This window comes from Antrostomus carolinensis, unplaced genomic scaffold, assembly GCF_000700745.2.
Source record: "Antrostomus carolinensis isolate BGI_N321 unplaced genomic scaffold, ASM70074v2 scaffold7826, whole genome shotgun sequence".
In the NCBI taxonomy this organism is placed as follows: domain Eukaryota; kingdom Metazoa; phylum Chordata; class Aves; order Caprimulgiformes; family Caprimulgidae; genus Antrostomus; species Antrostomus carolinensis.
The window spans coordinates 8,875-23,761 of record NW_010322437.1 but is presented as its reverse complement, the minus strand read 5'-3'; the positions used below and the strand labels follow the sequence as shown (position 1 = coordinate 23,761).

At 36.1% G+C, this 14,887-nt stretch overlaps 1 protein-coding gene across 1 annotated transcript; it reads right to left on the bottom strand.

Annotated features, from left to right (window-relative positions):
- Positions 1–1,320: 1,320 nt before the first annotated feature.
- On the bottom strand, positions 1,321–14,509 carry CFH (complement factor H; the record flags this gene model as incomplete). The annotated part of the gene is made up of 6 exons (XM_010170229.2): positions 14,449–14,509; positions 10,155–10,340; positions 8,194–8,299; positions 6,772–6,848; positions 4,386–4,580; positions 1,321–1,491 (listed from the first exon to the last, which is right to left on the bottom strand). Coding segments are annotated over exons 1-6 (796 nt in total), but the record flags the coding sequence as incomplete, so codon positions are not given.
- Between the last annotated feature and the right edge of the window lie 378 nt (positions 14,510–14,887).

Below are 14,887 nucleotides of genomic sequence, written 5' to 3'. Positions count from 1 at the left end.
TTACTGTTTCAGAAGAACTCTTGAAAAGCAGCTTACAGACTTAAATCAGGCTTTGAATTTGAAAGACACATTTCTGAAAGGTTGCATGGTACACTAACAATTTCTTACTGAAGTTCCATCACTGAAATAGGGATGAATTTTTAATTGTTCCTCTTTGGTTGGAACTGGTTGATTAGAACTAGCAGTCTGGAAATTTCAAGAATGGCTATAATGACTAGCAACCAGGTGCTCAGTCTGCTCAAACTACAGTAAGACTCATCAAGACACTCAAACAAAATGCAGAGGTCTTCTATTGCCTCAAATGTTCATACAGGGTGAGATATTGGGTGGTATTTTACTGAGTGGCTAGTCCTATGATTACAAGTAGCAGAGTCTTGGCTATGGTGACACAGCATTCCAACTACTGAACTTCCATGGAGGAAGACCTGAAGATGCATTAACTTGTATCTCCCTCTCAAAGAACTGCTTGTGATTTATAAGTAGGTGATGAAGCTAAGACTATTAGCTTTCCCCAATTTTATTCACACTGCTGCAATTCATATGGTATCAAACAAATATTTCTTTGCCCAGTCTTCCCACATACAGCAAACCACTGACTTGTACCACTTATGTTCATGATAAACATGCTTAAAAAGGTATTGAGGCTTGATGTGAAGACAACAGGACTTCTCCGAGAAGTTGGTTTCAAATGTTGATTTTCCTATGCTGTTATAAATTACAGATTCCTTCTGTAGTTTGCATTTCTCTGGTATTAATCCTTGGTTTGTCTTTTTTTTTTTCTGCTTGCTTAAATATTCTTCTCGGTGTCTGATTTTTCCTTAGATAAAATATTTTCCTCGTATTTTGTAAATCGGTAAAGAGATTCAGCTTTATCCTTCCTATTTGTCAAAGTAGGATTTTTTTTTCTAACCTAAGAAATCTTTTTCCTATGTTCCCCCCACTAATTGAGAATCATATATATATAAAAAAAAGAATAAAATAACTACAGCTACTAATGCTGCATGAAGTATTTTTAGCATCAATCTCATTTATGGCATATACTATACTGGAACAATTGTTGCTTCATGGACCTATTTGACTACACTTGAGTAACAAAAGACTGAACTAACTGTTTTTTGCTACTGCTCTCCATGGAAAACTCTTATCGAGTTGCTTTGTCCCTTTAACACTTCATCCTTTCAGATCTGGAAGGATATTGGTGAGATATGGATGGATTTTTTTTTTTTTTTTTATATGAGTAAACTAACTTTTGTCATTACTAATCTCTGAAATTACTTCCAAACACAACAAATGTGCAGAATAGCTTTAGGCAAGTCTAACCAGTGCAGTAGGGGGCTGGATTCCATCCTGATTCAGTACATTGTACATCTGCTCTTTCGCCGTATCTGTATCCTTCATCACAGACAAACCGTAGTTGTTCAGATTCCTTGTAAGACCCCTTTGGAGAACGTACCGATCCATGCAGAATTTCTGGCACATCACAGATAATCTCTGAAATTGAGAAAGACAAAATCCATATATTTTTGTTTATGAGAACAAATGCCTATTGGAATAAAATTTAGGTTCTTTTCATTTGACTTCATGAAAACATTTGCATTTAGGAACTGTCTGAAACTTATTTGCGAACTCTTCAATGACCTGAGTGTGGGTGCCAGGTAGAAAGTATGGTGCAGCACAGCATCAATAGCAAACTGGTTCATGTGACAGATTTCAGGGATTTGCTTTGGATTTTAACGGATCTCGGAATCTGTCTATAAGGCAGGGGACATTCTAAAATAACCAAATAGGCTACCTGCAATTTAGGATTTTCAATTTTTCACATAATTTCATTCCTTTGTAATTTCCAGCAAATCTAAAGCTCTCTCATAGTCAGTAGATGATTAGTTAAATCATGGCATCAACAGGAAAAAAAAAATAAACTATCTGGAAAACTGACTCTGGAATGCTTCACTATCTATAAAAGAACCTCAGCATCCCCAGCTCCTTGACAAACCCAATAAAACTACTGAGATCTTGCAGTTTTCAAAAACTATATTCATAAAGCCAGAAAACATTCAAAGCTTTGTTTTCTAGGCCACAGAGCAAGACACCAAATAGTTCTCTTGGATTCCTTTACTGAATTTTCTTTGTATTTAGGAGGAAATATAGCTCAGTGGTACTGTCATTGTTTAATAAAATTCACTATATTATGAAAATATTACAAGCATTATGTGTTTAATCCCACTTCATGCTGTTCAAATTATAATAAATGGTGATTTCAAAGCAGCAAAATGCAGTTTTGAAATTGTGAAAAAAAAGTACATATATCTAACATCCTGACATAGGTACTCTGCTCTTCTAAATGCATACTACCTAATCAGATAACATAAATACCTAAGAAACTTGATGGACTGAATATTTAACAGTGATTGTTACCATAAGCTTCCTGGGATTCATTCTTGTATACTGACAATTCAATCCCATACAATGTCTATTTGCAAAATGGAAGGAATAACCCCATCCACCCTACGAGTTGCAGGTGGGGCAGGGTGGGTCAACTGGCTGAAAAGGAGTTTTGGGGAAAAAAACTTGGCAGTCCTGATGGAGAAGTTGAACAGGGGCCAGCAATGTGCCTTTGCAGAAAAGAAAAATACAGTGTCCTGGGCTCCACTGGGAAGAGTGTTGCCAGCAAGTCAAAAGAGGTGATCCTCCCTTCTACTCGGCACTGGTCAGACCACATCTGGATTCTTGTGTCCAGATCTAAGCTCCTCAGTACAGGAAAGACATGTACATACTGGAGTAGGTCCAATGAAGGGACATGAAGATAATAAAGCAATTGGAAAAACTGACCAATAAAAAGAGGCTTAGAGAGTCTGGAGAAAAGAAGGCTTGGGGTGGGGAGGAAGGACCTTATTTATACGTATAAATTCCTGACTGTGTGGTGGAGCAGGCAGAAGTAAAGATGACGGAGCCAGACACTTCTCATTAATACTCAATGTCAAGATGAGAAGCAATGGGCACAAATTGAAATACAGGAAATACCACTTAAACATAAGAAAAAATAGTTTTACTTAAGAGTTGTTGTCCTGGTTTTTAGTTGGAACAGAGCTGGGTTTCTTTCTAGTAGTTAGAATAGTGCTGTGTTTTGCTATCAGCCTGGGACTTGTTAGGAGAGGAACACTGATAACACACCAGTGTTTGCATTTTTGTCGCTGGAAGTGAAGGACTTTGTGTTCTGTTAGTCCACAAGTGCAAGATCTAAGGGGGTGAGGAATATTTAATTTAATAAGGTAAACTGGCATTTAGATATGCCAATGGGATATTCCAGATCATATCATGTCATGCCCAGTGAGGGGCTCTTCCTCTTTTAGCTCTCTCTGACTTTGGCTTGGGCTCTCGCTCTTCCTGGATTATGGTTTCTGTTCGGGATTGTCGCTGCTCCAGGATCATTATCTGGGAATGGGACGGGCTTGGTCAGTGGGTGGTGAGCAGTTGCACTGGGTATCACTCATTTGCATATTTTGTTACTGTTATCATTATCACTACTATTTTAATATTAGTATTATTTTAAGTTTTCTTTTATTTCTTTTTTTTCAATTGTTCTTATCTCACCCTATGAGTCTCCTTATCCTTGCCCCCCAATCCTCTCCCCTACCCCCTGGGGGTGGGAGGCAGTGGGTGAACGGCTGTGTTGGCTGCTAGCTAAGGGCTAGCCCAGTGAAACTATCACAGTGGTCAATTGCTGGAATAGGTTATCCAAAGAGGCTGTGAAGTTTCCTTCCTTAGAGACATTCCAAAGCCAACTGGACATGATCTTGAGCAACTTGCCCAAGCTGACTGCTTTAAGGGACCTTCAGAGGTCCTTTCCAACCTCACCTATTCTGTGGTTCTGTGGTTCCATAAAAAACTAAACATGAATTAACCTTCTAACTTCTCAAAATACATTAGTCTGAAGAAAGAAAAATCCATCATGATTGCTTTGTACTTTATACACCCAAAGAACATGAATGAATTAAACTCATACTTGTTTTTTAAACCTGGTTCACATAGATGCAAAACTTTGTAATTACTTCAGTTAAATCAACACTGAAGTGATTGAATCTTATGTAGACATACCAAAGCTATTTTCAAATAAATTCACTGAAGACTGGCAAAACATACAGCTTGTAGTGAAAATGGGGAACAAATAGATGGTCCATTATGACTATATTAGCATCCAATATTCTCTGATTTCTCTTATTCTACTTCTTCTGCATATATGCAATAGAGATTGTTTACAGACAAACTATGCTTAATTGCTGTGGAATAAAGTGAAAACTTTGTTGTTTCCCATATGGTAACCACTCCTTAGAAGTCTGTGTGAATAAAGCTTCTTAAATACTGATAATAAATAGTGTCATTTTTACCTTGGCACTGAGGAACATCACTATTCCATTTTCCATTAGAAGAACAAATTATTTCTTTAGATCCAACAAGCTTGTATTTTGCATTACATTCAAAATTTACAACCTGGCCAAAAGAATATTCTCGGCCTAGCTCAAATGCACCAGTCATAATTATTCTTCCATTTTCTGGTGCTTGTACAGGTAAACACTTTGCCACTGAAAAACAGAACAAAACAAAAATAGGCATTCTGATGTGTATTCTGTAAAATAAATTGACACACAAAAAAATTAAAATACTGAAAACTCACAGTCATTTCCTTACACATTTTAAAAATATACACTCTTGTTACATATTCAGATATCATTTGCAAAAGATATAATAGAAACCCCAAAGCAAAAAGATAGACTGATTTAGGAGGAAGCTTGTAGACTGGCTCTCATCATCATCTTCTCTGCCTTTGAAGGCTAAAGACAGAGCACCCAGTGAACTAGATAACCTCCTGAGGTCTCGCCCAATCTAAATTATTATTATGATTCTATGAATTCTATGATGGTTAGAGCCTTGACTGACACATAGGGTCATTAAACTTTGACAAAATAGGTTAATTTACTTTAAAGCTATGCCAAACTGAATTTACTATAGATAAGTATCTGGAAAAGTGCTGTGTTAGTAGACTGCAACAGTTCATAGAATCATCAAATCGTTTGGTTGGACAAGACCTTTGAGATCATCGAGTCCAACCGTACATGTCCACTACTAAACCATATCTCTGAGCAGCTAATCTACCCATTTTTAAAATACCTTCAGGGATGGTGACTCTTCCCTAGGTATCCCGTTCCAGTGCCTGATAACCCTTTCAGTGAAGAAATTTTTCCTGATACCCAATCTGAACCTCCCCTGGCACAACTTGAGGCCATTTCCTCTTGTTCTATCACTAGTTACTTGGGAGAAAAACCCCACCCCCGCCTCACTACAACCTCATTTCAGGTAGTTGTAGACAGTGATAAGGTCTCCCCTCAGCCTCCTTTATTCTAGGCTAAACAACCCCAGTTCCCTCAGCTGCTCCTCCCAGGACTTGTTCTCCAGCCCCTTCACCAGCTTTGTTGCCCTTCTCTGGACATGCTCCAGTGCCTCCATGTCCTTCTTGTAGTGAGGGGCCCACTCAAGTTGAGTTCAGTTACTAACTAAAAATCCCAGTTATCAGAACAATTATATTACTAAAGTAAACAAACACAATATCAGCCATGAATTTAGATCTCTGGTATCTCCTAATTTTGTAACTGTAGAAAGAGGAAGAATTTATGTATGTCATAATTCTTAAATGTTCACATAGATATCACTGAGCATGTACAAAAGTGGCTGGTGTTTTGCCTAGCATAGCTCCCACTTCTCTTTGACAATCCCCATCTTATAAGCCACCTGCCTTTTCTATGAGATCACACTCTATCTTGTAGGTTCCTCACAATTAGGATATTATACAAATGCTTTCATTCATAAACAATCATATTTCAGCCTAATGAAAACTCCTCAATCATGAATGAAAAATCTTACGAGGATTTGCAGTATCTTGGTGACACATGACAAAAAAAGTTGGAAACCATCACCCTATACTGTGCAGACAGAGACCTATATGCTTAAAATTGAGAACACTCAAAATCCAGTAAACTAAATGTGAACTATCTGAGACCAAGGAAATGTCAAAACACAGACAACAAACTCTAGACAAGAGAAAGGTATCTACTTTCATTTGTGATTCTTTATTTAGAGACCCTTTCCTGACATTAGATGGTTAACCTAAAGAGAAATTTCACCACTGTGCACACATGTTAAAATAGACCAGTTAAACATTATCTTTGGCAAGAAAGGAAGCTTATTTTCCTAATCATGCAGGTTTGAAACTGGTGAAAAGATTTCTAAAATCAATGAAGTATCACCTAGCCATGTAGTCTATTAAGTCTTGAGGTCTGGGTCTCTCCTGCTCTCATTCTTACCTACTGAAGTTCTTCCACAGTATGCTAATAGGGAGAAAGATTTATAACAAAATCTTAACGGCTAGGATATTCCAAGGGTGGAGGAGGAAATTAGCTAAATACACACATAAATTCACATACATCAGAAAAGTCTCATCCTAGCTGTCTTTTGCAACCATGTTTTGCAGAAATCTACTCTACCAGGGCCTTTTAGTGAGGCAGAGCTTTAAGGCAGTCTAGGGGTGACAAGATTCCATTTTGTGAATGCTTTTTACTAAAATGGCTGAGCAGTCATTGTAAGAGTTTCACTGATGCATAACTTGAATTTAAACATATATGAATTAATTCTTGTAAAGAGATCACAGACTAGTTCTAGATAGTATCAGACAGATAAAAAGACAGTTTGATAAAGAATTAAATGTCAAACTCCATTTACCTTCACAGTGAGGAATGTCATTGCTCCATCCATTTGCCTGACACTCACGGTAATTTCTTTGGCTGAGCATCTGGTATCTTGCCAAATAAAAAGTAAACAATGTTAACATACATTCTCACTATGTGACAGAAACAGCAGTGTTGCTGTTTTTCAAGCAAATGAAGTAGGTTTTATACAGTCTAGCACTGACTAACCAAATTGTGACAAAACTGAGTAGTTTTTTGGCCTGCATCTTCCCTATTTTGTTTCTTTTAATTACATATGGCAAAAAATTAAAAAACCCCAAACCAACAGAAAGTAAGAGATAATCAGTAAGATGGCTTCTTCATTACAGAGATAGCAAGTTTTGACTACGTAACAAATAACCTAGGAGTAACTTACACAATCAGGAGCAAGCAGAGTAAAACTCCTGTTGCCTGTGCTCTAGTATGACTGAAAGCCATGTGACAGCATCCAAATAGGACTTAATCCAAACCATGTATATCTCATGCTTTGATGAGCTAGTATTATTTTAGGTTTGAGGGCAACATGGCCACAATGCCACGGCTTCTGCTTTGTCTGAAATGCAGTCAGAGGAAGTACAGCTCATCTGAAATGACAGTGAAGAACTGTCCGAACTTAAGGAATTAAGGAGAATGTTGATTTTGGAACTATTTTTGTGGAACTCAGACTAGATTCCAGCAATACAAAGACTGCAAAAGCATGGCTAAATCACCAGACCACGCTTATAGCTGATTTGCATTTCAAGAGGAAAGAATCGAGTCACATACATACTTAACTAAGTACAATACTATGGATTTTCTTGTTGCTTTGCTTTTAATTGGATGATGAATAGAGGAGGAAGAAAGAATAATTTCTTCCAAGCTGTCAGTGAAGACATGTTAGTGAGTCTACCAGAAATGTCTTCCTTCAAACACTTTTTACAATACATTTCACTTCATAATGCACAAAAATGTTTTAAGCAGGACTGATGAGTTGTGGTTCTGAATAGCAGACTGTTGTATGGCTTAATGACTGCACCAACATAACTGCATCATGACTGCCTACTGATTCCAGCATACGAAGCTGCATTTCCATCTGAACTGTCTGACTGGAGGAGTCACGAGGAAGCTTTACAAACAGATCACTATTATTGTTTTCTACTTGGGCAGGCATGATTTCAACTTAGCTACAGCCTTACGTATTGTAGACACTTTGTATGACAGCTTCAGGTGCATGAGTTCAGTCACCCCAGTAGCAGCAGACACGAGAAAGAGTTATCTTTAGTATTACTGTAATTGCAGAAATTTAAATTAAACAATAATGAAGCATTAAATATTAGTAAGTTGCTGCTGCATTAAAGACAAGAAATATATAACTGACACTTCTTTTAATATTAACACCTTATGTTAATTCACATATATTGAATTAAATAAATATTACCCATCATTACATCTGTACTCAACTCTGGCCCCAAATACAAATTCACTTCCACTGGTAAGGTGGAAGGAACCAAACTCAGTATCTCCAGGATGTCCACAGGGCTTATCTGGTGAAAAAAAAAAAAAGAAGAAGAAAAAGAAGTTACTTACAACATACCTAGGAATGTGAAAGTGTGAAAGGTAGCACTTTTCCAGTAATTAGTAGCAAGTTTGGGCCTTCCAAAAAATTAAAAAATGTTCAGCATCAGCTTGATTGACCCCACCTTTTTTAATCACTGTCTTCAATGAGAAGATATTGGAGTAAGGATCTGCTGATTTTTTTTTTTTAATATATAATAAATTAGCAGGTTTTATTCCTTTTAAAAGGCTAAGCTCATCTTAACTTTTATGACAAATTTAATGGCAGGATTTAAGTTCAGTTTTTCATATAACTTGTGACATCAACTGGTTCAAAGCTTCCACTACAGAGTCCATCCGTGACTGGAAATGAAATTTCCTCAGTCTGATGAGAACTGTGCCGAGTAAAGAGGGATGATCTAAGGCCATAGGAGTATTTTGGTCCTCAGTCCCTTCTGCTCAAAGATCCTCACAGGATTTTTCTTGTGGTCTGGCTCTAACTATTTGCCCTGGTTTTCCAAAAGAATTGTAAAGAGGAACATACCATCCCTTTCATTCATCCATTTTTGACGTTATAATACAGACTGTAAAATAAACTGCATAGCTTAAACCTCTTAGGCCTCAAAAGAAATATTTCCTGGTCCCTGTTGACCTAGGCAATTTCATTTCTTGGAGCGTACCAACATCCTTGTTTTTTCCAAGGAAGAGGTCTTTGACTAGGGCCTGAACCTGCTCCAGTGTGATTCAGAGAAAATAGACAACCTCATGATCAATTTTGCTGTCTAATGTGGCCTATCCTGAAAATAGAATGTGATCACTCAATCTGTGGCAGACCATCCTTTTTCACCTTCCACCTGCACCTTGCCAGTGTCACTATCTATTCCCTGGGTGGCAGCATTTACTAAAATATGTTACTAAAAAGCAACATAAAATTTGTATCATCTGAAAGATCCATATTCACTGAGCAGTTACACAAATACATACAAAAAGAGAAAGTGAATAAAAATAAAAAGTAAAAGAAACTAGTAACAACTTTATTAAACATTCATTTTTACTCATGATTTTTATTCATCTCTGTTTGAATGACACTTGGGAATTAATTTTATATTATCAAGCCAAACATTTATATTCTACTAGTAAAAATTTTGTATGTTAGATATGTAAGAAAAAAAGCTTGCATGTCTAAAATTTCTTTGTGTTTAAAACTAATTTATTACAGAAAGAAGTATCTGCTGACTAACAATAACAGACTTCAATTTCTCCACTAATGAATTCTCTGTAAGGGTGTGAGATACTTCTAAATTCTTAACACAGTTTACTACAGATAATAAATAGCAGCTCACATACTAATAATGAATTTTCCTTCACAGATTAAAAGAGAAGGCAGGGAAAAATAGTTTCCCAATTCCAAGAAATTCTATTTTTCATAGAACTAGTTGAATAAACTGAAGACAATACTGTCTCTTGACTCGCATTTAGAAGCTAGGTTAGTGCTTTTATTCTGTTTAGACTGTAAATTTCATATGCATTAGACTTCTTCTAAAATTTTGAAAGCAAGCTCCTACTAATTTAATAACTTGATAACTTAACATAATTCATGTTAATAAGGCTGGCCTAGAGCAAGATTTCTCCTGCAAAGAAAAAAAATTAAAGCTTTGATCTGGAGAAGAGGAACTTCCAAAAATGTTTCCTTATGCATAGATACTTTTTAGGATGAAATTTTAAAGGATGCTGAGATAAGTAAGTTACAGGTAAAGATACAATGGCAATTTCACATTTAAATGACTGGCAAGGAATGGGATCTCTCAGGTCAAATGTTCGCACATATTTTGCATAAATACTTACTTCTGCATTCTGCCAGTGGGAGCCGTTGCTTCCATGATCCATCAGCACACTCAAACACAATTCGTCCAAGTTTTATATATCCAGGCCGACAACTGTATGTTACCTGAGTACCATGTGGATAGGGAGGTTTGTCCCATATTTCAGTAGGCACTTCTTTAACCCTCCTAGGAGGAGGTTCTTCACAAGCTAAAAATTGCAAATAAAAATATTGGTGACTGAATCAGATGCTACAAATGTAAAAATAATTTTACAGTAGAAAACGTAGCAAGAAATCCTGGGGACATTTGTGATCAAATGAGCATATGCTTTCTACTTATTCATCATAAAATAAGAAACTGCCAAGAATCCACATTTTGTGGGAATATAAATAGACATTTAGAAGGACATAAGAACAGTCAATCAAGTGCCAAGAAACCTCATGGGACAGTCATAATTCATGAAAAAGATTTTAGTTACAAAGACTGAGATTAGATTAGTGCCCTGGTTCTAACCACAGACATCTTTTACCCTTTCATCTGCAGGAGCTCCTCCACGCCTGTCCTTCTATTAGCACAGAGAACAACTCCGTGGACTCTGTAGAATTTCCTTTCAAACTATTTTTTTCTGCAGCCACCACCATCTTTGCTGACATTAAATTCACGTGTTAGTTGATCAAGTTCTGTCAAATCTCCCCTTATCTTTACATTGCCTAAACTTTCTCTCCAGGCTGAGATCACCTTATATTCCAAAACTTATTTCGTCCTGTCCATGAGATCACTTTTTATGGCAAGTTACTTATTACACTATGTAATAAATTCTGGGTATTCAGTTTGACCTTTGTTAGCTTCAAAGCATTTTGACTCCGTTTAGGGGGGGTGGATGGTGTTGTCTGATATTTGTCATTAGCTCAATATTATACAGTTCTTCCTCAAAAGCTCCTTCCTGGGCCTTTTTCAGTGGCCATGAAGTGTACAGCCAAGCCCATATGAATTACATTAAATGAGCCTGAATTAATTTTATTAAGAAGTTCCTTAACAGCTTGAGAATGAGAAAAATCAGACTAAAAGGAAAAGAAACAAATGTCAGGAAGTTGTTAATGAAAGACTAGAAGATCTTTCTCAAGAAACATTTTTTTTAATTGTTTATAATAATTGACCTAATTTCAGTGACTAATTCTTTATGCTTGGGTGACTGAAATGTACTTACTTTAAAGGCTGAAGCTTTACCCCAAGTAACAATTCTTTATGCTTGGGTGACTGAAATGTACTTTAAAGGCTGAAGCTTCACCCCAAGTAACGGAGTCTGGACAGTCTAGCTAATTAGATGCAATGAAGTCTGGTTTACATCTGAACATTAAAGGTGACAATTCATCAAGAATAAATAAAACAACCTCTGGGAAATAAAGTCTAGGAAAAGAAATGAAACTTCCACATAGAAAATAAATGGGAGAAGAAATGTCCACCAAGATAGGAAATTCCTTGGTAAGCAGATTCATTACTTCGTAGAGAGCTGGCACAAAAGTCCTCTCACCAGTTTAGAAGGAAATTCCTTGGTGAGCAGATTAGCAGATTCATTACTCAGTAGAGAGCTGGCACAAAAGTCCTCTCACCAGTTTAGTTGTAAGGCTACTGGTTTGAGAAGTAGCAATATTCTCACTGGAGCTTCCCTATGGATTGTCCAGGTGCTGCCTGAAAGTGAGACTACAGGAGAAATATTTAGGATCCTTCCTCATGCAAGGGATGTGGAATTATGGCTTGCTGAACTAAACTGTGGAAATCACAGCTACAGATTAAGTAGCTGTGATTTCTCAAACAAAGTGATCAGATGAAATACTGATTGTTCCACATCAAAGTGTGGAAAATGAGTTTTACTTTAGTTGTACTAAGACATATCCTTGAACTGTTTTTATTTCAGTCAGTGGAGTACCTACCAAATTAAAGGCATAGTTCGAAAATTGTTTAAAAATCAGGAAAAAGATTTGCTACAAGAAAAAAGCCTGTATAATTGTAAGTAAGTGTTCTGTAGCTATGGCATTTTGAAAATATAAAGAATGTTAATTGTGAGATCTAATAACTTTATTTTGGCTGTTTTAAGTATCCAGAAGTAGACAAGCTTTGATGACACTGCTGAGGTGCTAAAGAAAGTATATGCCCACGCATTTACGTTTTTTTCCAACTCCTTCAATAAGTATGCCCCCTCCTAAAAAGGACTAAATCTGAGTAAAAGTTATTGCTTCTGTCCACTAGAGGGTACTACCCTTCTATCAAGAAGGGTAGTAGAAACCTACTTTTCCTAGAAAGATTAAGACACATTCACTTTGTAACAACGTTTTTGCAAAATGCAGGAATAAGTGAAATCAACAACACTCCTGTAGCTAGTTCTGTCTTTCAGATGTGTTAAAAATGCCTAGTTTACCCCCAAAAAGTTATTTGTAAGGGTGAGAAAAAGAGTTTTTCTAATTTTACATATTTTTCATTAGAGTTCATTAAAATTAGTGCTTTCAGTGTGCAAGCTGAGAAAGCACACTCCAAATTCTGTGGTTTAAAAACCAGGTTATTCGGTACAGGGAAAGCTTCTCTGCTGTATTCCTCCCTTACTTCTGAGTTGTGTTATATTTTTATTGTTTGTTGTGCAGAATGTGGCCTCTTATCTCCTCCTTGTTTACATTTAAAAAAAACCAAAACACAAAATATAATCTTCTGAGAGTCTCTACATCATTACCATGACATGCTTCTTGCTGGGTTTTATTTCAGCTCTCTCTGATTGTTCTTTACCACTCCTGCCCTGATGACGTGTTACCGTCAAGTGTCACAGTATGTATATATATTTCTGACTACAGTTAATTATTTAATGCAGTTTCTTAGTAGCTTGAGAAGAAGAAATCTGCTGATAGGATGTGCTTCAAAACTATATTAATTACATCATACACTCACCATGTGTACTCACCAAAATTTGGAGGGGATTGTTTTCATATTAGAAAGCATTCACTAAATGCATACCTTCAGATCCTTTAGTGAGAGACCAAAAGAGCTGGAATTCATGATTTAGTATTTATATGTGACTTGACCTCAGCTAGAAATATCTCAACCTGCTTTCTTGCTGTCATTATGCTGGTAGCTACTTCCATAAAGTCAAGCACAAACTACAAATTCACGTAGAAGTATTTTTCAGCCCTTTTGCAAACACCCAGCTGTTGAACAACTCACACTGACTTTCAATACGAAGCTTGAACAAAGAACCCTGCATGACCCATGGTAATAGTTGTGCCAGATAAATCAAATATTGCTACATTCACATTCCTTTGCAATCTCTCTGATCTCAAGAAAGCATTATGAAAACAAAGTGCAAATTCAGGCAAACTTTATTTTCAAATTCCATTACTTTTCTGGACTTCTTTGCAAACAAATTAGACTGTTTTAGTTGCTTTGGAGCAGTATTTATTATGAGCATATATAAAAAAAGATAATACATTTCAGTAATGTCCTGATTTTTAATTTTTTCCAAAGTAAAATCCATCAGATTGCTTTGATTAGTAAGGTCTTCATAATCTTCACCTAAAATTAAAAACAACCTGAACTGAGCAAAGACACACTAGCTCAAAAATACATAGCACCCTTTCTGCAACAGGCTATGTAAAGAAATCCAGACAGAAAGCAGAACAATTGAATTACTAAACATACATTAAAAAAAATATAAACACAATACCAATAAAAATAAATAGAACAGAGAAGCAGAAAATATCAGAGGCTTCTGAAAAGATATCCACAATACTATGTACCTCTTTAAACATATATGAAAGCACACCTGTATACACTTACCTAATTTAGTGGATTAAAACCAGTCTGTCAGTCAAACAGATATTTTGTAAGATTTTTCAGTCAATTTAGTAATCATTCTTCTTGCTCAGATTTTCTCAGAGATTATTCCAGACAGAAAGAAATGCACATTTATTGAATATTTCCTAATTTAATGTACCAGCTGTTTATAGGTTTTAGATGTTAGAATAATTAACAAACATAATCAATAACAATAACAAATGAGTTGTCTGACTGTAGTTTATAGGGATACTAACCATTAAAAAAAGTTGTGCAACAGATTAATAACAGCAGTACTTATCCAAATAAAAAAAGAGAAATAATACTTAGGATACGAAATACTAAAGGTGCTAAATACTGTCAGAAGAAATCTCAACTATTGTTGTCAGAACTTCATTAAAATAGGCTACAATGCAAACATTTTATTTACATATTGTTTTAGTTACCATCTTCACATATACTTTAATAAAGGGTTTTTTTTTTTCCACATTAAAGCTTACCTCTTTCTGCAGTACAATACATCCAACATAACAGCAGAGCTGCATAGCTCAGGAACGACATCCTAGAAATTTACAAACTCAGCAAACACATTTAGTATCGTAGCCCACTTCTTTTTATTACTTCATGTTATTTCCACTCCTATTTTATTCACTAACTGCTCCAGGGACTGACCTTGCAAAGCATTTATACTCTGATTTCATCAGTCACTTCCTCTAATCCTCTTGCAACATACAAGTGTGGCTTTTTTTTTTTTTTTTCCTCTCCAAACTTTGCTAAATGAATAAATAAATAAAAGGTCTGTCTATTTTGGCTGACACAGTTCTTCCCTGTGGTCTGCTTCTTTTTACATCACACCTAATTTTTTTTCATACAAGGAAGTTGTACAAATAAATTATTTTGTGAGTACTTGTGTCCTATATGCTTAGTTAAAAACCAGAA